Source organism: Pristiophorus japonicus, chromosome 8, assembly GCF_044704955.1.
Source record: "Pristiophorus japonicus isolate sPriJap1 chromosome 8, sPriJap1.hap1, whole genome shotgun sequence".
NCBI lineage: Eukaryota > Metazoa > Chordata > Chondrichthyes > Pristiophoridae > Pristiophorus > Pristiophorus japonicus.
In genome coordinates this window covers 181,397,308-181,422,596 of record NC_091984.1, presented here as the reverse complement: position 1 = coordinate 181,422,596, position 25,289 = coordinate 181,397,308, and the positions used below count along the sequence as shown (strand labels likewise).

The 25,289-nt window shown below is 46.6% G+C and overlaps 2 protein-coding genes across 6 annotated transcripts in view; one reads left to right on the top strand and one right to left on the bottom strand.

Moving 5' to 3' along the window:
• Positions 1-19,612, bottom strand: part of tcn2 (transcobalamin II) — a 156,152-nt gene extending 136,540 nt beyond the window's left edge. For both annotated transcript variants that reach the window (XM_070887627.1, XM_070887630.1), the window contains exon 1: positions 19,578-19,612. In XM_070887627.1, coding sequence (XP_070743728.1) covers positions 19,578-19,592 — 15 coding nt within the window. In that variant the 5' untranslated portion in view covers positions 19,593-19,612. The remainder of the gene's footprint in view (positions 1-19,577) is intronic.
• A 107-nt stretch (positions 19,613-19,719) lies between these two features.
• Positions 19,720-25,289, top strand: part of ccdc117 (coiled-coil domain containing 117) — a 68,421-nt gene continuing 62,851 nt past the window's right edge. For 2 of the 4 annotated variants that reach the window (XR_011594127.1, XM_070887634.1), the window contains exon 1: positions 19,720-19,811. The gene's annotated coding sequence lies outside the window, so the exon portion shown is untranslated. The other 2 variants (XM_070887631.1, XM_070887632.1) reach the window with 2 other exon arrangements.

Below are 25,289 nucleotides of genomic sequence, written 5' to 3'. Positions count from 1 at the left end.
CGAGACAATCGCCGACAATAAAGCAGAAAGTCTAGTCCTTAATGTTTCAGGTCTGACAAAAGGTCATCGAATTGAAACGTTTCTCTCTCCACAGATGCTGCCTGACCTGCAGAGTATTTCCAGCATTTTCATTTATTCTAAATTACATAATGTGCCCGTTTGCTGCCCAACCATTTGTTTAACAGGAAATGAACCAGGAGGAACAAGCGCAGTGCCATAAATCCTTTAGTGACAAAGTCAGCCTGCTCCCCAACCCTTTCACAAATAACTGGCAGTATCATAATGGACACGAGCACCCAGACTAGGCCCATCCGTCTGTCAGAAAAGCACATGGCCATGAATATAAAGCTCCGAGTCAGAGATATGATGAAAATTGTGATAATGCCTTCAGCTATTTTATTACCTCAGACTGAAGACTTTGAAGGAGAGAGTCACACTGGATCCCGATTATTACAGCCTTGCCGCAGGAAAGTCTCTTTCTTTCTGGTTGAGAACCCCTAACGTAGGAAACTCGACAGTCAATTTGTGCACAGCAAGATCCCCCAATAGCAATGTGATAATGACCAGATAATTTGTTTTAGTAATGTTGGTTGAGGGATACATATTGGCTAGGACACAATGCCATGGTACCTTTTACGTCCACCTAAGAGGGAAGTTGGGGCCTCAGTTTAATATCTCATCTGAAAGACAGTGCAGCACTCCCTCAGTACTGCACTGAAGAGTCTACCTAGATTTTGTGCTCAAATCTCTGGAGTGGAACCCACAGCCCGGTATAGCAGCATCATGCAATGCTTCCTGCCCTCTGCTGCTGGTCAAGTATGTTATTATGTGTGTGTATAAATCCCTAGGCTGGTTCGGCATTTGTCCTTAGTCCTTCTCTTTTTGTTTGTAGGAGTGCTAATCCGTTGCTACCTGTTTTTTGCAATGAGAATGAGTGCTGATCGTGCCGTCCTTTTTGTACATGTCAAACGGCCCAACGCCATTCAGACTAGAGGTGGTTCCTTTGCTTTAGGGAGTTCACAAAGTTCCTGCAACCTCTTTGGACTGTGTATGGACCGTGCAACTCTGTGGCTCACCCTGCAATCCTCAGTCAGTATCTGGAACGGCAACACTGTTTGCAAGTTATTGTGCAGAAAATGGCACACAGCTGTGGAAGCTTGTCTAGTGAAGTGAAAATGGTGACGACAGAACCCCTCTCATGTCCAAGTCAATGTATAGAAGTTACAATACAGAAACAGACCATTCGGCCCAACTAGTCCATGTCCATTAGGACTATTTACTTGCGTGTTGCCCTCCACGCAAGCAAATAGTCCTAATCCATTTATCCACCCTGTTCCCATATCCCTTGAACCTATCCAATCTAATCATGATTGCTGACATGGTTTCTTTCTCAACCACTAATCCTGGAAGAGAATTCCACAGCCTCACAACTCTTTGTGTAAAGAAGTTCTTCCTGCGGTCTGTTCTAAATCTCTTATATTTAATCTTGCATAACCCTCATTCTTGACCACTCTACTACGATCTGCTTCTATCTATTCTATCCTATCGCCCCACAATCCGTGTTGTTGCAGGATAGGGTGTGACCAAAACACTTCAGGACCATTTTTACTTGCATTTATTTTTTTGTATATTTTGAGCCATTTTCCCTCATCTCTATAATGCAGTGCATTTAGAACTGAATGCCTCTGGCAACCCCTGCATAGGGATTACATTATCAGCACCACTGCGTATACTATATAGTGGATAACACATAATGCATAATAGAGAGTGAATAACACAATGGCTCTGAAATTCCGATGTCTCGGGCCCGTATGAAGCTCCTATGAACCCGGGAAGGCATTGGAAAAGCCGGGTTTCAGCGCGCAATGTACATGCGCTGAAAACCGGCTTTTCCGATCTGTTAAGTTTCTGGCTTGACAGATCCAATACATATCAGGAGCGAGGACACTTGCAGGGCAAGATTTCCGATATTTACGAATATCTTGCCTTGCAAATGTCCTTTAAAATCTTGCGCCTGAAAAAGCAGGCGTATAGCCTACTTTTACAGGTGCAAGTGTTTAAAAATACACACAAACATTAAAATTAAATTAAATAAACACATATGAAAACATACTTTATTGTTAAAAGCCCATCCCACTACGGTAAGTTTATTTTAAGGCATCTTTAAAAAAAGTCGGGAAAATATTATTTTTTTTATAAGAACTTTAATTTAAATGATTCTTAAATATGTTGTGTATTTTTCTATTGATTTTTTGTGTGTTTGTGGGGGATGGGGGGGGTGGTTCTCATTCATAATAATGGGAACTCCAACTTATGGAGTTCCCATTATTATGAATCAGAACATACTGTACCTTGATTGGCTGCCCAGAGCCATGTGACTACAGCTCCAGCCCTTCGCATGTCCTGACGTGCACGCGCTCCGATGCGTAGGAGTGAAGGCCTCAGGTTCAGAAGTTCGAGCGAGCGCAGCAGCAACAAGTAAGTGCACAGTTTTTTTACCTTTTTTGTTTAGTTTGCCCATGGGAAGACCTCTATTGGAAATTCAGGCCCATGTGCTGGTGAAATCTGCCTACTGCTATTATAGGAATTCTCATCAGTAAAATCAGCTGTGCCACTCCCAGTGCAGTACTGAGGGAGTGGTTGCACTGTCGGAGGATGCTATCTTTCAGATGAGACATTAAACCGAGGCCCTCGTCTGCCCTCTCAGTCGGATTATCCCATTGCACTATGTTGAAGAGCTGGGGGTTCTCCAGGTCTCCTGCCAATATTTATCCCTCAACCAACAATACTAAAACAAACGATCTGGTCATTATCACACTGCTGTATGTGGAACCTTGCTGTGTTTCCTACATTATAACTGTGATTGCACTTCAAAAGTAATTCTTTGGCTGGAGAGCACACTGGGAAGTCATGAGGTTGCAAAAGGTGCTATATAAATGCAATTTCTTTCCTTGTCTTGTTTTGCAATTCTGTTTTTAAATGCAAAATATAATTTGAATGGTCTCTTCTGGCTGTTTCAGGAACAAATTGAAACAGTAATGGACTGCATTGCTGCGGCTGAGGGATTACCTGCTGAAGTGGAACAGTGCTGGCTGGGCCGCATGATCCAAGCCTTCACCTGGGTAAGTCAGCTGACATTTGGAGCTGCAGAAACATACGGCTGTGCAAGACCTGAGATTTCCTGCTTCCTACTAATGGTGAACAAGTAAAGCTTTTGGAGTTTTTATTCCTATAATGGTCTTGCCCTCAAATTTCTTCACTTTCTTTCCCCCCTTAACAGTACCATTTGTGAATTATCCTCATCCAGATTATCTGGCACTCTGAGCCACAGCCCCCATTAATGCTGCTCCGCCCTTGTCCAGTGACAGGCAATATTCAAGCGGGTGAGTGGACAGATTTAAATGTTGTGAACTTCCTTCCCAGGTTATTATGGAGTTAAGCGCAAGCTATTCTGAAGCCTTGGAATATGCTTCTAGCCAACTATAAAAACATAAGAGGAGCAGGAAAAGGCCATTCCGCCCTTCGCGCCTGCTCCACCATTCAATATCATGGCTGATCTACATTTCTACACTATGCCCATATCCCTTGATTACCTTAATATCCCAAAATCTATCGAGCTCTGCCTTTAATATACTCAATTGAATATAATATCTCCAAGTTTGCAGATAACACTAAGCTGGGTGGCAGTGTGAACTGTGAGGAGGGTGCTAAGAGGCTGCAGGGTGACTTGGACAGGTGAGTGGGTAAATACATGGTAGATGCGGTATAATGTAGATAAATGTGAGGTTATCCACTTTGGTGGTAAAAACAGGAAGGCAGATTATAATCTGAATGGTGACAGATTAGTAAAAGGGGAAGTGCAACAAGACCTGGGTGTCATGGTACATCAGTCATTGAAAGTTGGCATACAGATATAGCAGGCGATGAAGGCGGCAAATGGCATGTTGGCCTTCATAGCGAGAGGATTTGAGTTTAGGATCAGGGAGGTCTTACTACAGTTGTACAGGGACTTGGTGAGGCCACACCTTGAATATTGTGTACAGTTTTGGTCTTCTAATCTGAGGAAGGACATTCTTGCTATTGAGGGAGTGCAGCGAAGGTTCACCAGACTGATTCCCGGGATGACAGGACTGACGTATGAAGAAAGACTGGATCAACTAGACTTATATTCAATGGAATTTAAAAGAATGAGAGGGGATCTCATAGAAACATGTAAAATTCTGACGGGATTGGACAGGTTAGATGCAGGAAGAATGTTCCCAATGTTGGGGAAGTCCAGAACCAGGGGTCACAGACTAAGGATAAGGGGTAAGCCATTTAGGATGAGGAGAAACTTCTTCACTCAGAGAGTTGTGAGCATGTGGAATTCTCTACCAGTTGGGACCAGTTCGTTAGATATATTCAAAAGGGAGTTAGATGTGGCCCTTACAGCTAAAGGGATCAAGGGGTATGGAGAGAAAGCAGGAATGGGGTACTGAAGTGCATGATCAGCCATGATCATATTGAATGGTGGTGCAGGCTCGAAGGGCCGAATGGCCTACTCCTGCACCTATTTTCTATGTTTCTATGTTTCAACAACTGTGCATCCACAGCTCTCTGGGTAGAGAATTCCAAAGATTCATCACCCTCTGAGTGAAGAAACTTTTCCTCATCTCAGTCCTAAATGGCTGACCCCTTTTTCTGAGACTGTGACTCTGTGTTCCCAACCAGGGAAAACATCCTCCCTGCATCTACCCTGCCAAGCCCTGTAAACATTTTATATGTTACAATGAGATCACCTCTCATTCTTCTAAACTCTAGGGAATATAGGCCTCGTGTACTCAATCTCTCCTCATAGGATAATCCCCCCTCCCAGGAATCAGTCTGGTGAACCTTCATTGCACTCCTATGGCACAGCGACGGCAAAAGAAACAATGCCGCAGGAAAATCAATGCTGGGGCACTCAAAGACCCAGTTAAGAAAGCCCTACACTGCCAACCTGGCGACCCTCGATGACCCTGAGATGCAGTCTGCCCTCAAGGTCTCCATAACCAATGCCTGCAAAGAGACTCTACCAGGAAACACCAAGACTAGTTTCACGAGAACGACCAGGAGCTAATAAGCCGCAAGCGCAAGGCATTTCTGAACTTAAAACAGCAACCCAATTCTGGAGCAGCAAAGCAGCTCTACAGGCAGCTGAAGGCTGAAGTCCAATAAAAAACCCTCGACCTAAAGAATAGATGGTAGGTGCCGAAGCACAGGATATCCAGCAGCTGGCCGATATCCACGACGTGCGAGGATTCTTCAGCGCAGTCAAGACCACCTATGGCCCAAGCACCCAAGGCCGCATCCCACTGCTGGCCAAGAATGGAGAGGCACCCATTAAGGACACCGGGGCAGTCAGTGCCCGCTGGAAGGAGCACTTCGAAGATCTCCTTAACCGAGACTCTGCCTTCGACGAGAGTGTCCTTGACTCCATCCTGCAGCATGCTACCCGCCACCATCTCAGCAAAACCCCGAGGTAGAAAAGGCCATCCGTCAGCTCAACAACAAGATGGAGAAGCACTATTGACATGAATGCATGACCTCATCTCTCTTATCTGGAAGGAGAAGAGCATGCCAGGAGATCTCAGAAATGCGGTAAGCGTGACCATCTTCAAAAAAGGGGACAAGTCCGACTGTGGTAACTACAGAGAAATCTCCCTGCTGTCGGCCACTGGGAAAGTCATTGCAAGAATCCTCCTCAATGGTCTTCTCCCTGTGGTTAAAGAACTCCTCCCAGAGTCACAATGCGGATTCCGTCCACTAAGTGGTACAACGGACATGATCTTCACCACGCGACAACTACAAGGGAAATGCAGGGAACAGCACCAACCCTTGTACATGGCCTTCTTTGACCTCACAAAGGCCTTTGACACAGTCAACCGTGAGGGACTATGGAGTGTCCTCCTCCATTTTGGCTGTCCCCAAAAGTTTGCCACCATCCTCCGTCTGCTCCACGATGACCTGCAAACCATGATTCTGACCAACGGATCCACCACCGACCCAATCCATGTCCAGACTGGGGTCAAGCAGGGCTCTTCTTGATCTTCCTTGCTGCAATGCTCCATCTCACTCTCAACAAGCTCCCCGCTGGAGTGGAACTAAACTAAAGAACCAATGGGAACCTGTTCAACCTTCGCCGCCTCCAGGCTAGATCCAAGGTCGTCCCATCCTCTGTCATTGAACTACAGTACGTAGATGACGCTTGCGTCTGCGCACACTGAGGCTGAACTCCAAGGCATCGTTAACATCTTCACCGAGGCGTATGAAAGCATGGGCCTTACACTAAACATCCGTAAGACCAAGGTCCTCCACTAACCTGACCCCACCACAGCACTGTCCCCCGGTCATCAAAATCCACGGCACAGCCTTGGACAACGTGGACCATTTTCCATACCTTGGGAGCCTACTATCAGCAAGGGCAGACATCGATGACCAAGGTCCAACATCGCCTCCAGTGCGCCAGTGCAGCCATCGGTCGCATGAGGAAGAGAGTGTTTGAAGACCAGGACCTCAAATCCGGCACCAAGCTTAAGGACTACAGGGCAGTAGTGATACCCGCCCTCCTATATAGCTTAGAGATGTAGACTATATACACAGCAGAATTCTCAAAGCGCTGGAGAAGTACCACCAGTGCTGCCTCTAAGATCCTGCAAATTCACTGGGAGGATAGACACACCAATGTCAGTGTTCTCGCTCAGGCCAACATCCCCAGCATCGAAGCACTGACCGCGCTCAACCAGCTCCGGTGGGTGGGCCACATCGTCCGCATGCCCGACACGAGACTCTGTAAATTAGTGGAATCCTCCCACTATTATTCTGTTTTAGGCCAGAAATTACTGTTTGTGATAAATGCTTAATGCATTTAAAGAAAAAGGAAAGATGTGCTTTTATATGAACAGATAATCTGTGTGCATGATGTTGGTTGAGGGATAAATATTGGCCAGGAGCTGCAGAAAACCTCTGGTCGTCTTCGCAATAGTGCCATCAGATCTTTTGCATTCATCTGAGAGGGAAGATGGGGCCACAGTTTAACGTCGCATCCTAAACTTACACTACACACCACGACCACGAGGAGGAGGAGGAGGAGGAATGTGTATAAACTACCTGTCTGCTACTAGTATAGTGACCTGCTCTTTTAGATATGTAAATATTACATAATGTTGTCATTGCATCTTTCCAACTGTGTGACAATAAGGAGGGACGATATTGTCATAAAAGCATTCGAATGATACAGTAACACGCATTAGAATGGAAAATGTTTTGCTGGGAGGTTTGAGCCAAGTGAGTTTCTTGTTTTTATTTACAGGTGAAGCCTGACGTAAGTAAGCAATGCTGCCTTTACAAGGACCTGAGAAACATGTTACAGGGTGTTATAAAGAAGAAAGCAAACAGCAACACATTGGCAAAATAATGCTACCTTCTCCGAATGTGGTTTCCTTGTTCATGTAAACCACTGTGCACTTGAATGACTGATGATGTTCTGTCATCATTTGGCACTATCAATAAAACAATTTCCATACCTGCCATTCTTAATCGGAGTGCTCATTCAGTTGCTGCTGTTGCACTGTATAGATAGAACGCTGCAATAATCTGCCTGCTTTTATATTTATTCAAAAGCTCTTCTTAGTATAAAAACATGCATTTATATAAAGCTCATGATGTACAGGAACCAGGATTGGGCACATGTAATGCTGCAAATACCTGAAGCTCCAGGACAAAAGTATATATTTTTAAATAGAAGCAAAAACCAAAGTTTGTTATGTATGTGAACCTCACTTGTGTGTAAGACTTGCCACTGGAGGGTACACCTGCCTGTGGGAGACCTATGGGTCACCTGTGTACCCTGGTGCAAGCAGGTATAAAAGGCAGTCCCACCATGCTGCTGCCTCACTTTGGAGTTATATTAAAGAGACCAAGGTCACAATGGTTTGAGCTTACAACACAGTCTCGTGGAGTTATCCTGAACTTAACAACTGGTGACGAGTTACAGATCATGAACTTTCACGCGGAAATAGCTGCCGTTGGTATTCTTGAGAGATTTGTTGAGGGTGAGGATTGGGAAGCCTTCATTGAACGCCTTGATCAGTACTTTGTGGCCAACGAATTAGACACGGCTGAAACAGAGATCAATCGCAGGGCGATTCTCCTCACCGTATGTGGGTCATCGGTATTTGGCCTCCTTAAAGATTTGCTGGCACCGGTCAAACTAACGGACAAATCTTATACAGAACTGTGTACGCTGGCTGAGGAACACCTCAAGTCAAAGGAGAGCATCCTGATGGCCAGGTACCGCTTTTACACGCACCGTCGCTCCAAAGGCCAGAAATTGCCAAGTTTTGTCGCCGACCTAAAACGCCTTGCGGGGCAGTACGACTTTGCAGGATCCTTGGGGGAAATGTTGCGGGACTTTTTCGTGTTTGGAATTGGCCACGAGGTCATCCTTCGCAAAGTGCTGACTGCCGAATCTCTGGATCTGAGCAGGGCCATCACGATAGCCCAAGCCTTCACATCCACGAGCGTCAACACGAAACAGATATCTTCACAGAATCGAAGCTCACTGGCAAGTACTGTAGTTAAAATAATGCCTTCAGCAGGCAGGACTGTACATGGTGGGGCCCACACGACCGCAGAGGCCGCTGGGGAGTGCTAATGTGAATCCATTAACACTATGCTGGCGCTGCGGGGGCAGTCACAGAGCCCATCAATGTCGATTCAAGCACTACGTGTGCAAGGGTTGTGGAACAATGGGGCACCTCCAGCGAATGTGCAAGCGACCTCGGACTCACCACGTGGCAAAGTCAGCAGAGAGCGACCGAGGCAACTCTCCTGAGGAGGAAGTGTATGGGGTACACACCTTCACCACCAAAAGCCCACTGATAATGTTAAAAGTTAAACTTAACGGCTTTCCAGTCTCCATGGAATTAGACACGGGGGCGAGTCAATCGATTATGAGCCAGAAGGCTTTTGAGAAACTGTGGAGTAACAAGGCACAGAGGCCAAAACTGAGCCCAATCCACACTACACTGCGCATTTACACCAAAGGACTCATATCGGCAGTGCGACAGTGAAAGTATCGTATGACGAAAAGATGCCTGATTTATCACTATGGATTGTACCAGGCGATGGCCCAACGCTGTTCGGCAGGAGCTGGCTAGGCAAGATCCAGTGGAACTGGGACGACATCAAAGCACTGTCCTCGGCGGATGACGCCCCGTGCTAAAGAAATTCCCGGCGTTATTTGAGCCAGGCATCGGCAACTTCACAGGCGCCAAAGTGCAGATCCATCTTGTTCCTGGGGCACGGCCCGTTCATCACAAGACCCGAGCAGTCCCATATATGATGCGAGAGAAAGTCGAAATCAAGCTGGACAGACTTCAACGAGAGGGAATCATAACACCAGTCGAGTTCAACGAGTGGGCCAGTCCAGTCGTGCCAGTACTAAAGAGCGATGGGACGGTCAGAATCTGCGGGGACTACAAGGTGATGATCAACCGAATCTCATTACAGGACCAGTACCCGCTACCCAAAGCGGAGGACTTATTCGCAATGCTAGCAGGGGGAAAGTCGTTCACCAAGCTAGACCTAACCTCCGCTTACATGACACAGGAGCTGCCTGAACCGTCAAAGAAGTTGACGTACCACAATGCCCCTTTGGGATTCACTTGGCGGCGGCCTCTTCCAGAGCAACATGGAGAGTCTGCTGAAATCGATTGCATGCATGTTCTAGGACGACATCTTGATCACTGGTCGCAACACCACTGAACACTTGCACAACCTGGAAGAGGTTCTAAAGCGACTGGACAGAGTGGGACTCAGGCTGAAATGCTCCAAGTGTGTTTTCCTGATGCCAGAGGTCGAATTTCTGGGGAGAAAGATTGCGGCGGACAGCATCAGACCCACCGACTCCAAGGCGGAGGCCATCAAGAATGCACCCAGACCACAGAACGTGACGGGGCTGCATTCGTTCCTGGGACTCCTCAACTACTTTGGTAACTTTCTACCGGGGTTGAGCACTTTGCTGGAACCCTTGCATTTGTTACTACGCAAGGGCGAGTACTGGGGTTGGGGTAAATCTCAAGAAACAGCCTTTGACAAGGCCAGAAACCTGCTATGCTCGAACAAGTTACTTGTATTGTATGACCTAGTTTAGTACTAGCATGTGATGCATCGTCATACGGGGTCGGTTGTGTGTTACAGCAAGCAAATGTGTCAGGCAAACCGCAACTGGTTTCATATTTTTTCAGAAGTTTATCCAAGGCTAAAGAACCGACTGTATGGTTGAGAAAGAAGCGTTGGCTTGTGTATACGGGGTTAAGAATATTTGGTCTCCGGTTTGAGCTCGAAACTGACCACAAACCGCTTACTTCACTGCTCTCAGAAAGCAAAGGTATCAACACCAATGCTTCATCCCGCATCCAAAGATGGGCACTAACATTGTCTGCATACGACTATGTAAGCTGCCACAGACCAGGCACAGAGAACTGCACTGATGCCCTCAGTCGGTTGCCATTGCCCACCACCGGGGTGGAAATGGTGCAACCGGCAGACTTGCTTCTGGTAATGGATGCTTTTGAGAGCGAGGGGTCACCCGTCACAGCTCGCCAGATCAGGACCTGGACCAGCCAAGACCCCCTGTTATCACTAGTGAAAAGATGCATCCTCAATGGGAGCTGGTCGGGGGTTCCCGAGGAAATAAAAGATGAATCAGCCTTTTCACCGACACAAGGATGAACTGTCAGTCCAGTCGGATTGCCTCCTATGGGGGAATCGCGTGATTTTGCCCTAAAAGGGCAGGGAAACGTTTATATGCGACCTACACAGTACCCACCCAGACAGAGTCATGATGAAGGCTATTGCCAGGTCACATGTCTGGTGACCCGGCATTGACTCCGAATTAGAGTCATGCATACACCAATGCGACACTTGCTCACAGCTAAGCAACGTACCCAGGGAGACCCCCCTGAGCCTGTGGTCATGCCCCTCCAAACCGTGGTCCAGGGTCCACGTAGATTTCACTGGCCCTTTTCGAGGGAAGATGTTTCTAGTAGCAGTGGATGCTTACTCAAAATGGATTGAATGAATAATAATGTCATCATGTACATCCACTGCCACCATTGAAAGCCTCAGGGCCATGTTTATCACCCATGGTTTGCCCGACATCCTTGTCAGCGACAATGGACCATGTTTCACCAGCTCGGAATTCAACGAGTTCATGACCCGCAATGGCATCAAGCATGTCAGGTCTGCCCCATTTAAGCCTGCATCCAATGGCCAAGCCGAATGGGTAGTCCAAACAGTCAAGCAAAGCTCGAGATGCGTAACGGACGGCTCCTTGCAGACCTGGTTATCTAGGATCCTGCTCAGCTACCGGACGCGCCCCCACTCACTCACCAGGGTTCCCTCTGCAGAATTGTTAATGAAGAGAGTACTCAAAACCAGGCTCTCCTTACACCCGGATCTCAATGAACACGTAGAAACCCGGCGGCACAGGCATAACGTGTACCATGATCGCGCGGCGGCCTCGCATGACATTGAAGTCAATGATCCGGTGTTTGTTCTAAATTACGGTCACGGTCCCAAGTGGATTGCTGGCACTGTCTTAGCCAAGGAGGGGAATAGAGTGTTTGTTGTGAAATTGTTGAATGGGCAAACGTGCAGAAAGCACCTGGATCAGACCAAACTGCGATTCACTGACTACCAAAAATAGTTTGAAGAAGACCCTACCATCTATGATCCAACAACACACACCCAACCTGCAATTGACCCCGCTGTCGACCACGAGAATGAACCCACCTTGCGCGGCAGTCCGATCAGACCAGCCGAGCTGCCGTGCAGCGATGATCCGACCAACTCACCCATGCCAGGATGTCAACTCAGGCGATCGACCCGGGAACGCAGACCGCCAGATCGCCTCAACCTGTAAATAACTTGACTCAAGACTTTGGAGGGGGAAGTGATGTTATGTATGTGAACCTCACCTGTGTGTAAGATTTGCCACTAGAGGGTACACGTGTGGGAGACCTATGGGTCACCTGTGTACCCTGGTGCAAGCAGTTATAAAAAGCAGTCCACCACGCTGCTGCCTCACTTTGGAGTTATATTAAAGAGACCAAGGTCACAATGGTTTGAGCTTACAACACAGTCTAGAGGAGTTATTCTGAACTTAACACAGTTGTTCTCAAATATGTTTACAGCTGGATGAATAAATCTAAAACTCTCCAGCTCATGTCCCTCTATCCAAGGATAATGAAACTGGCAAATGTGAAAAATTCCCATTCGACCATTAGTGTATAACTCTCCTTTTCTCTTGGTTCACTGTCTCTGCCTCCTTTTCAGGTTTACATTCTGTCTGACTCCCTTGGAGGTAGTTACTTTTCCCGCCCCCACTTTAGTTGTTCTCTCTCCTTCTCTGTCCTTCCTTTTGATGTTCACGCTCTCTCTGTCCCCCCTTTATTAGTTCACATTCTTTCTCCCCCCACCCCCCCTCATCCCCATCCCCTACCTCTTTTTTCGATTAAGATCTCTGTGCAGAAACTCTGAATGGCAAAATTAAAAATAGAGGGCTCGCTGCCATGCTCCATCTCACAGTCGACAAGCTCCCCGCTGGAGTGGAACTAAACTACAGAACCAGTGGGAATCTGTTCAACCTTCGCCGTCTCCAGGCCAGGTCCAAGACCACCCCAACCTCTGTCGTCGAACTACAGTACGCGGACGACGCCTGCGTCTGCATCTGCGCACATACGAGGCTGAACTTCAGGACATATTCGATGTATTTATTGAGGCATACGAAAGCATGAGCCTTACGCTAAATATCAGTAAGACAAAGGTCCTCCACCAGCCTGTCCTCGCCGCACAGCACTGCCCCCCAGTCATCAAGATCCACGGCGCGGCCCTGGACAACGTGGACCACTTCCCATATCTCGGGAGCCTCCTATCATCAAGAGCAGGCATTGACGACGAGATTCAACACCGCCTCCAGTGCGCCAGTGCAGCCTTCGGCCGCCTGAGGAAAAGAGTGTTTGAAGACCAGGCCCTCAAAACTGTCACCAAGCTCATGGTCTACAGGGCTGTAGTAATACCCTCCCTCCTTTATGGCTCAGAAACATGGACCATGTACAGTAGACACCTCAAGTCGCTGGAGAAATACCACCAACAGTGTCTCCACAAGATCCTACAAATCCCCTGGGAGGACAGATGCACCAACATTAGCATCCTCGACCAAGCCAACATCCCCAGCATTGAAAGCACTGACCACACTTGATCAGTTCCGCTGGGCAGGCCACATAGTTCACATGCCAGACACGAGACTCCCAAAGCAAGCACTCTACTCTGAACTCCTTCACGGCAAACGAGTCCAAGGTGGGCAGCAGAAACATTACAAGGATACCCTCAAAGCCTCCCTGATAAAATGCATCATCCCCACTGACACCTGGGAGTCCCTGGCCAAAGACTGCCTTAAGTGGAAGAAGTGCATCCGGGAGAATGCTGAGCACCTCGAATCTCGTCGCCGAGAGCATGCAGAAATCAAGCGCAGGCAGCGGAAAGAGCATATGGCAAACCAGTCACAACCACCCCTTCCCTCAACGACTATATGTCTCACCTGTGACAGAGACTGTGGTTCTCGTATTGGACTGTTCAGCACCTAAGAACTCATGTTAAGAGTGGAAGCAAGTCTTCCTCGATTCCGACGGACTGCCTATGATGATGACTGCCTATGATGAGAGGGCTAGACTTTTCATTATGATCGCTATCGCCACAAAATGGGCGATATTTCCGGCCTTAGTAATTTTTTAATCACACATTTTTTTGACCATTAGTTTCAGCTTTTTATTTTGCGCGATAGCCTTAGCGATGTGAAATGGGTCTGAGCAATGTGAAATGGGCCATAGCGATGTATTTAGTCGTGCAAGGCTGGCGTCCATAACAACGACCATTCTGCGCATGCCCTTTTTTTTTTAATAACCAAATAACTTTTCCCACGATTCGGGAGGTCGGGTCATCTGCGCATGCTCAGAAGACAAAGGGAGGGAGAGAGAGAAGAGCTTTTGAGATTGTGAAGGAGTGCTAAAGATTGTGAAGGAGTGCTAAAAGATAAAAAATTGTTGTGAAGGAGTGCTAAACCGAGTGATAAAGTTAAAAATTATGGAGATATCCCAGGAGGACTCGAGAAAGTCTGCAGGAGGTTGCAGGGAGAAGGAAGGCAAAATCCTTCTCGGGCGAGGCAAATGAGGTGTTAGTAAATGAGGTCGAGACTCGGTGGGGCCAATTAACTCGGGGTGGGCATGGGAAACCTCCACCCGGAATGTATCACAAAATATAGGGCGAAATCGCAGATATTGTGTTGTCTGTGTCTCACGATAGGCAGAGTCCGACCAGTGCCACAAGAGGTGGAACAGCCTGGTTTCTTCTGCAAGAATAAGTATTAAATAGATTTTAAATTGTAATGATCCACTGAATATATAAATCTGCCAGATTGTAATGAAGCTGGGTAATCTTGCGTAGCTTCCCTGCTAAAATTTGGACTGGGGTCAGAAACTGCACCCTTTAAGTCTAATTTGGGCACGGTCTCCTTTTTGGTTACATTGGTGGATAGGGCACGACTGAGCACTGAGGGGTCCGGTCACCTTTTCCCAGACTGTGTGAGTCTCTCCGGCTGCTGTCATTCACAGCATGACCCAGCCTGGACTAGGGGAGAGCTGCCCTGGCTCACTGTGTACCCTGGGACACTTTGGGACATTAGCTCCGGCACATGGAGGTCTCCGAGCACAGCCCCCTCCCATTACACTCCTGTCTTTGCCAAGCTCACCAGCGGTCCTGATTCCTCCACCCCCCCTCCCCCCGGAGGACCTCCATCGAGTCAAATAAACCGTCTACCTCCCCTCAGGCGCCGATTACAACAGCCCGTGGATGGGGCCCTTCCTGGAGATTGTACGCGAGATGTTTGGTGTCAAGCATTAGTTCCTAAACACGATCTTATTAAATATTTTCTCTGAACTTAGATGTTATAACCATGCATCCATTGTGGATACAAACAGTATTATCATACAACATTAGAATCTCTTGTCTTTCCATAATAGTACCTAGTCAATTAGCTTATGTCATGCTCTTGTCACGTTTGCAGAGGAAGAAATCTAAGAATCGGGTGGAACAGAGGCGCAACGGAGTAGGCCCTGCTGAAATACAGGCACTGACTGACTTAGAGGAACGTGCTGCAGCACCAGTGGGCAGCCACAGTCGTTCTGCCACCCGTGGTGGTGCAGATCCTGTTGTTGCGCCACGTGAGTAATGTGTAAAGCAGTGGTAAACCAGTGGTAATTTAAAGTAATTTAATGGCATTTCATTATAATATATGAATAAAGTCATGTTTTGCATGCCTCTTCTGTACTACTCTCAGGTTAACAACATAAGAACATAAGATTTAGGAGCAGGAGCAGGAGCAGGCCATTTGGCCCCTCGAGCCTGGTCCGCCATGCTATAAGATCATGGCTGATCTGATCATGGACTCAGCTCTACTTCCCTGCCCGCTCCCCATAACCCTTTACTCCCTTATCGCTCAAAAATCTGTCCATCTCCTCCTTAAATATATTCAATGACCCAGCCTCCACAGCTCTCTGGGGCAGAGAATTCCATAGATGTACAACTATATGATTCATATGTAACGTCCCTCGTTCACATTTACTGCAGTAGTGTTGCTCCTCGTACATATGCCAGCACAGTGAAAGCATTCTCATGTCTACCCTTCTCTTCTAATAACCTCAATTATGTTTTGCAGCTACCAAGTCTCCCGAGGTGCAAAGGGAGGCCCCTGCACAAACGCCTTTGCCGCTGTAGGTGGTCATCACCATGGGTCCAGAGGAGGAGACTACTGAGGAGGAGGAAGAGGACCACCTGTCATCTGTGGTACCTGAGGCTACGTCTTCATCGACAGATGAAGTAGCGGGGCTAAGCGGCTTGCAGCAGGCGACTCCAAGACATACAGTGCCCATGCCAACCCCACGGAGGTTGAGTCGGCGAGGTAGGCACGCACTGCGATGGGCAGATCATGGTATCAATGTCAAGGGCGAGCGTCGACATAGGTCAAGAGCTCCTCCAGGCAACAGGTGGGTTGACCGGAATCATTGCCACAATGTCCGCACGAATAACGGCGGGCATGGAGCAGATAGTTGTGGCAATGGGGCAAACAACCGACGCTGTCCATGCCTTGCGGCATGCGATAGTGTCGGGAGATGGCACTGCACCCCAAGGTGAGGTCCCACCAAGCACCAGGACAGATGCGAGTCAAGAGGAAGAACTTCCTTCTGACTCCGAAGATATTTCTTTGGAAACGTCTTCTCCTCCAGACACTGAGGAGATTCTGCCAAGTCACTCGCCCCCAACCCCCCCCCCCTCCCCCCACCCTTCAGCAGCAGGCCTTGAGGTCCCCTGCTGCAAGACGTATTGGTCCCATTACTTGGGGATTCTACAGGGGATTACTATAAGGGGGGGGGGGGGGCGTCAAGGTTCAGGAGGGGAAGCGTGGCCACAGGTGGGAGCGAGGGGGGGGGGGGCGTTGTACATTAGTTCTTGTTAAAAATAATTTTTTGTTAAATGTTCACTGTTGGGGATGGTGTTAGGGTGTTGTTATGTTATTGTTGTGTTAAAAATACTGTTGAATGTTGGGGGTGGGGAGGTGGTGTTGTATATGTTTGTTGTAAAAATTTTCAAATTTGTCTTTAATTATTAAACATTTTTATTTAACTTTACAATTGTCCAGGTCAGGCAAGGATGAAATGTAATGCAACTGTAACTGTCACCAATGTACGTTCACGCAAAGCTTTCATTTATGAGCTGCTGACGCAAGAATTTTGCAGCTGCGTAACTACCACGGAGCTTTTCCAGTCTTGCGCGGGGTGGGGGGGGGGGGTGCGTGGGGGCATGGGTTCATCGCCAGGCTGATTGTCCTCCCCGAGGTCCTCGTCATCCTCCACCTCATCCTCCTCCCCTCTCTCCTGAGGTGGACCGGCGGTCCCATCTGGCAATTGTTGCCCTCTCCTCATAGCTAGGTTATGCAACATGCAGCACACCACAATGAACTCAGCGACCTGCTCAGGGTGGTATTGTAGGTTGCCTCTTGAGTGGTCCAGGCATTTAAAGCGCTGCTTAAGCACTCCAATTGTCTTTTCAATGACATTGCGTGTAGCTATATGGCTTTCATTGTAGCACTTCTCGGCTTCCGTCTGGGGCTCACGCAGGGGGCCATATTCTTTATCCCTCAGCATCCAACCGTGACCTTGTGGCTGACTGTTAAACAGGTCAGAAACAGTGCTCTCACGCAAGATGTGCACATCATGGATGCTGCCTGGAAAATTTGCATTTACTGCCATGAATATTTGTTTGTGGTCGACAAAAAGCTGCACACTCAGGGAGTGGAATCCATTTCCATTCCGAAACACCTCCTTATCCTGTAAAGGTGCTCATAGGGCGATGTGCGTACAGTTTGTTGCTTCCTGCACCTTGGGGAAGTTTGCTATTTGCGAGAAATCCAAAGCCCTCTCAGTCTGTGCCTCCCTGGTCATAGCGAAGCTTCTAAAGCCCATCCTGCATGCATAAAGGGCTTCAGTCACCTGTCGAATGGAGCAATGTGTGGCGTGCTGAGAGATATAGCAAATGTCGCCAGCCGAGACCTGAAAGGAGCCTGATGTGTAGAAGGAAAGTGCCGCAATAACCTTAACCTCAACGGACAGTGCGGTCCTGATGGTGCTGGTAGGCTGCAGATCTCCCTTAATTAGCTGGCATATGTCACTGATGGCCTCCTTTCGGAAGCGCAGCCGCCTAACGCACATGTTATCGGACAAGTTCAGGTATGATCGCTTATTCCTGTAAATGCATTGGGTGTAACATCTCCTCCTCCGCTGCAGTCTGCCATCTCTTTCATTGGGCACATAATGCTCTTCAATATACCTTCTCCCATCTCTGTTCTGCAGCATGTAAATTAGTGACCAATACTGGTTGAGAAATTATAGGACGCATCACTATAAATGCCCTCAATTTGTCCTCAACAGATACAAATGTGAATAGATGAGTGGCAAGAGTAAAAAAGGTCCTTAAAATCACTCACAAATTGATTCTCCTCACAAGCACTTGAAGTGGCCTTTCAGTACAGATTCTCCGACTTTCAAAATGGCATCCGTAGTGCCGAGTGCTGCCAACTTAAGGTCAGGTGAGTGCAGCTTTTTTTCAGTTACTTTTTCGGCCAGCGATCATTTCGGCGAAGTGCGGGCGAAATGCCGAAAGCAGCGGTCGGCGATCATCTGGGCAATAATCGGGCACAAGTTTCCATTTTCAGCATTATTCTCGACCTTGACGTCATATTTTAGTTTTTAAAACTTAGGCCGGGCAATGCAATACATTCACGTGTGCCGAAAGGTGGGCCGGCGATAAATAGGCGATAATTGGGCGCTAGTTTCCAGTTTTTAGTAAATACGGGCGATAAACTGCATCTCAGTGCTTATATGGATGCTAAATGGGCAAGAATGCGCTGAAAGTTTAGCCCTTTAGAGTGTTTGGAAACATTGGGAGGCATTTAATTGTTGATGAAGTACCAAATATTCTTGGGTGACCAGCAGTAGTCATTTTGTTGGCATTGTGACATTTGTTAGGCAGAAACCGGTACATGTGTTGGCAGATTTTGGCTGCTGCGTTTTCTACATTACAACAGGGACTATATTTGAAAACTACTTAATTGATTAGAAAGCACTTTGGGATGTCCTGAAGTTGTGAAAAGCCCTATATAAATGCAAGTCTTTCTGTTCTTTCCAAATTTGAGCTGCGCTGTTTCTTCCATCCCCAATGTCCCACTCAGCTGATCATAGAATCATAAAAAAATTATGACACAAAGGGCCATTTGGTCCATGCCGGTTTAAAAAGAGCTACCCAGCCTAATCCCACCTTCCAGCATTAGGTCCGTAGCCCTGTAGGTCACAGCTCTTTAAGTGCACATCCAAGCACTTTTTTTTAATGTGATGAGGGTTTCTTCTTCGACCATCCTTTCAGGCAGTGAGTTCCAGGCCATCCACCACCCTCTGGATGAATTTTTTTCTCTTCTTCTCTCCTCTGGTGTTGAGAACTTGGCTACATCCAATATTCCAGGAAACCCAATCTTGACAAAATGAATTTGATGGAACCGCTGCAAGTATCTGCTTGCCAGAACTTTGGACACACTACCACTAAGGTCCATAAAAGTGGTGTTGGCAAACTGTAAATAATTGTGTGTTGTCATTTAGCTTATCTGTGCCTGGTTAGTCCCATGCTTGTCTTCGAGGTTTAGTAATGTTTCAAATAAAAACTGGTATTCACTGTATTTGCCCTGGTTTAAAATTTAAAAAACTGTTTTTCACTGAATGTACCCTGGTATAAAATAAAAACTAGTTTTAACTGAATTCACTCTGGTGTTTTGGACTCTATATCTTTCCTCCTTAAAAATAAAACCTGGCTTTAAACCGGCACAGAAAACAGCTGTGTGCCCACCCAGCCACTGTCACTGCCGACAATGGTGTTATGATGACAACCGTTACCTGCCGTGCCGTCATTCCGCGACGTTGCGGCCTTTCTGCCCCTCACAAAGATGGCGATTGCATCACGTTCAAACGGTCTTCGGGATTGCTGACTGCGCATGCTCGGGCCTGACCAGCCGCCCAATGGCAGGCTGCGTCGTCGGAAAATTCAACCGATGACGTCACGACGTAAAGGCGAAGGCGGACGGCGAGAATAAACAGCGGGGCGAGAAGCGGAGCGCGATTAATGTACAGGTGAATGGCAATGGGAGTAGGAGAAGGATATATATGTAAACACACGGCGCGACTTCCGCGCTCGCTGTGGCTCGGACGGTGTTTGAGGTGCCCGTTGGTGATGCCGCCCTCCCTCTCCCTGTGCCCGCGGGGTTAGGTGAGCTGGCGGCGTCTGGTTCCCCGGGAATGTCGGGCTGTGCGCGCGGGCGCGACTGCACAGCCCGCCGCACGGTCTGCGCGTGCCCAACAGCTGTGGTGCAAAAAAAAAGCGCTTTCATGGTCGCCCGCCTCTGACCTTCGCCGTTAAAGGTATGCATGCGCCGTTGGTGCATGTGCAGCAATGCACTGTTGGGCGGGACTGTGCATAATCAGAATGATTATTTGCACTCGGTTTTTCAGCGGCCCTGCATAATCAGTGTTGTGCATTAGCGATGGTCTGAAACCTTTGTTTTTCTGTTTAGGACACTTGCGCTAATGTTTACAGTGTCGATCCAGCAAGCATATTCGCATATTGCACTCGTTAATAATGCATTGCAGTGAATGTTATGTGAACTTTAAGAATCCCGTTCACTTTTGGCGCACCTATGTCATGCTTGCAAACTAATACAATGTCTGCAAACGTATTTAGTTCCCCGCCCGATGAAAGCCCAACACTGGCTGGATGTGTTATCCCAATTGCTACCTGGAAAGGCAGCGCAAGTTGTAATTTCCTGTTTCTGTAATCCGAATAGTTTATTGTATATAGTTTTACAGTTAATGAGTAGAATGCTTTTGCATCTGCTGTAACACCGTGAGGATTGAACAGGAGAGAAACGTCTCGAAGTCTCCAGAATAGGACGATGTCCAGCCGCTAGGGGGCCGAGTTAAACACCGTTCCGCTCCGGAGCCGCGCATGCGCCGCGCCGGAATCTGCGGCCTGAAGCGTCGACTTTAATGCGCATTATGCAGCCCTTTATGTTCTGCATATTCAATATGGTTTTAGCTTTTAAAGGGACACCAGTAGGCAGTTGTGGAGAGGTAGATGTCAGTCAGTACAAGTTCCACGTTAGAACACACAAACCAGGTCAATTGACCCATCAAGTATACGCCAGTGTTTTTCTCCACAAGTCACTTAGCCCAACCTTGCTCTGCAGCTTGCTCCCCATGCTCCTTTTAATATTCCTCTTTTTCAAGCAACTGTCTAATTCCCTAAGTAGTTGTGGACTCTTCGTTGATTTGTGGTAGAGAATTCAATATTATAATCACCTGTAAAGACATTTTTTTCTGATTTTTTTTTTGTCATAAATTTTTGCCTCCTTACCATCTTGCAGCACAATGGAAACATTACTATTTAACCTGCCTATCATAAGTCTTCATGATCTTCAATACCTCCAACAGGCTCAACACTCTATCTGCTTTGCTCTATTGGGAAAAATAAATTAAACTTCTCGAACATAAGAAATAGGATCAGGAATAAGCCATGCAGCCCATCGAGCCTACTTTGCCATTCATGATCATGGCTGAACTTCTACATCAATGCCACTTTCCTGCCCTATCCCCATATCCCTTGATTCCCTTAGTGTACAAAATCTGTTGATCTCTGTCTTGAATATACTCGTGGACTGATCATCCACAACTCTCTGGGGTAGAGAATTCCAAAGATTCACCATCCTCTGAGTGAAGAAATTTCTCCACATATCTGACCTAAATGGCTGACCCCCTTATCCTGAGACTATGAGCCTTAGTTCCAGACTCTCCAGTCAGGAGAAACAGCCTCTCTGCATCTACCCTGTCAAACCCGCTAAGAATTTCAATGCGATTACCTCTCATTCTTCTAAACTTCAGAGAGTATAGACCCATTCTACTCAATCTCTCCTCATAGGACACCCCTCTCATCCCGGGAATAAATCTAGTGAACCTTTGTTGCATCCCCTCTAAGGCAAGTGTATCCTTCCTTTGATATCGTCTCACCAAAGCCTTTTATAATTGCAACAAGACTTTCTTTTATGCTTCCCTGCATAACTGTAAACCCCAAACATTTTCCATTGCATTGATATCCTTCCTATAACGTGTTGACCAAAGTTACACACAATACTTAATTTGCGGTCTAACTTCAGTATTGGCCCAGAAATCCCAGTCGGCCCATTGGGTAAAAAACTTTAAAAAAATGCGCACTTACCTTATCCTGCTGCACCCACGTGAGTTCCCGGTGCAGAGGCCTCCTCTGCGTGTCACAGCGAGTGCACGTCAGAACATGCACAGGCCTGGAGCTGGAGTCACATGGCTCTGGGCAGCCAATCAGGTATAGTATGTTCTCATTCATAATGGGAACTCCGTAATTTGGAGTTCCCATTATTATGAATGTGAAACAGCCCCCAAAATACACAAAACCAATAATAAAAAGTAGAAAAAATATGGCATTTTTTATTAATTTAAATTAAAGTTTTTATGTATTTTAAAAGTATATATTTCCAATTTAAAAAAAAATGTTTTTTTAATTATGGTTTAAAATAAATTTACCAAAGTGGGGAGGGTTGTTAACAATAACGTGTTTTTATAATTTTATTTAAAAATGTTTTTGTGTATATTAAAACTTACGCCTGTAAAAGTAGGCTATGTGCCTGCTTTTATCAGGTGCAAGAGTTTTGAGGACATTTTCTGGGCAAGATATGGGTAAATCCCGCAATGTTGGCCTTGCAAATGTCCTCGCTCCAGAGATGCGGAAGATCTGTCAAGCTCCAGCTTGACTGATCGAAAAAGCCGGTTTTCAGCGCATACGCATTGTGCGCTGAAAACTGGCTTTTGCAATGCCTTCCCGGGTCCGTCCATACACACTCCATACGGACCTGGGGAGGCCGGAATTTCTGCCCCAGTATCCCCTTGTTTTTGCATTCTAGATATAAAACCGAAGATTCCACTTGCTGTCGTTTATGGCCTTATTTACTTGCTCTGTTATCTGTAATGATATGTGCATCTGCACACCAAAGCTTCTCTGCTCTACTTCATTTAAAAAAGTACTATTGAAGGTGAACTCTGGCCCTCTTCTTCCAAAGTGTCCTGCGAGAGCTACTATGTCCTCCTGCAGTCTTTCTCAGGGCTTGCCACAATTTTCCATATCTTTCCATTTCCAAACTGAGTCAGAAGGTTGGGAGTTCAACTCCCTTGCACTAAAATCTAGGCTGACACTGTGCAGTACTGAGGGAGTGCTACGCTGTCGGAGGTGCCGTCTTTCGTATGTGACGTTAAACTGAGGCCCCGTTTGTTCTCAATTAAATGTAAAAGATCCCATGGCAATATTTTGCAGAAGAGTAGGGGAGTTATCCCTGGTGTCCTGGCCTATATTTATCCCTCAATTAACATCACAAAAACAGATTATCTGGTTATTACCACATTCTTGTTTGTGGGGGTTTGCTGCCTGCAAATTGGCTGCCGTGTTTTCTACATTACAACAATGACTACACTCCAAAAGTACTTTATTGTCTGTAAAGCGCTTTGGGATGATCTGGTGTCGTGAAAGATGCTATATGAATGCTATTTTAATTGCTATAAAATGCATCTCCTGTTCCTTCCGTTTCAAAATACGGATCACTATAATACCAGCCATTGTGGAACATCATTGACTGCATCCTTCAAGTCCAAGGAATTTCCTTTTACCCTGGTCCAATGCTTTATACCCTCTAATTATCAATTAGCCTCATTTCCTCTTAATTTCATGTGCCATCATCTTTGCTATAAATTTCTTACATGGTATCTTAAGTGTCAGCTTGGCTCAGTTGTTAGCATTTTTGTCTAAGTTATAGGTTCAAGCATCACTGTGGACTTGGAAAGTTAGTGTCTGAGCCTCTGCTATTTCTTCCTTAGTTTTGAGTAACTTCTTTAGTACCATTTCTCTTTTAATAATATCCTCTAGCTCTACTGCGATGTCTGGTGGCTCTACAATCACCGTGTGCAGCTGCCTCCCGTATCCTACATAAGTGGCTGTTCTTCATGCGTGAGCCTAAATGATGAATGTTAGCAAGCAATTTCACTGATTTCTATTGTCTTCTGTGCTTAAATGTGCATGCTTTCCATGCTGTTTTAATTTTATTTTGTGAGGATTTACTGGGTGCTATGTAATGTGTAAAATGTAACAAAATTGGTTGAAAATTCTTAAAGGTTCTAACACCTACAGTGGAGTGCGTGTCAAGAGCAGCCACTTTTTAGGCATAATTTGACTGCTACCTCTCTGACTTCAAGGTCTCAGCAAAATGTAAACCAACAGTTCCAATAATCAGCTCTTTGCAAAAGCTGGGAGGAAGGTGAAAGTGAACGATACCTCCATGGGATTACAGGGTCAAACTTGTCTAATCTTAAAACATAGGAAAATGGAGTTTAAATATTTGTTTCTAAAACAGTTGATAGTGCAAATATTTTTATATGTTAAATTTACATTCTGAATTTTGCTGCTTGCAAGTCCTGCATATGGCATGTTGTAGCCTTGTAATCGGTGTTGTATCATTGTGGCAATTTACATGGCATTGTACTACCCTTTCAATCTGAAGGGGCTCCTGGTAAAGTGGTAACTTGCATTTTGTATCAGCAGTTTGATTTCCTTCAACTAAAAATGTTGTGTTCAAATTTTGAATGATAAGGGAGTAAAGGGTTATGGGTAGCGGGCAGGGAAGTGGAGCTGAGCCCAAGATCAGATTAGCCATGATATCAAATGTCGGAGCAGGCTTGAGGGCGCAAATCGCCTACTCCTGCTCTTATTTCTTAGAGGTTGTGGCCAGCTAAGAATGTGGGAGCCCAACCTGGAGTTCCAGTGACGATGTGCAAAGAAATGGATATGGCGATGCTCTGGCCTGCATGTAATAAATATTTAATCAAAAGGACAGTAATCAATAATATGATGTATATTTGAGTAGGAGGCAGTGCAGTATATTTCACACGGGGATGGGCAAAGTCAGCTAGCTGAAGAATCGGCCTGTATCCTAATTGGGCAAGGTTGAGTTCCTGAACTGTTTTAGTCTTGACAACATCTCTTCCATTAGAGATGGGGAGGGGGTTGTTACTGTACCAGTTTTTGGCTGGTACCTTACAAAGGTCTTTGACACTGTCAACCGCGAGGGTCTATGGAGCGTCCTCCTCCGTTTCGGATGCCCCCAAAAGTACGTCCCCATCCTCCATCTGCTCCACGACGACATTCAAGCCATGATCCTTACCAATGGATCTGTCACAGACCCAATTCATGTCCGGACTGGGGTCAAGCAGGGCTGCGTCATCGCCCCAACCCTCTTCTCAATCTTCCTCGCTGCCATGCTCCACCTCACAGTTGATAAGCTCCCCGCTGGAGTGGAACTAAATTACAGAACCAGTGGGAAGCTGTTCAACCTTCGCTGTCTCCAGGCCAAGGTCCCTGACCACTCCAACCTCTGTCGTCGAGCTACAGTACACGGACGATGCCTATGTCTGTGCACACACAGAAGCTGAACTCCAGGACATAGTCGACGTATTTACCGAGACATATGAAACCATGGGCCT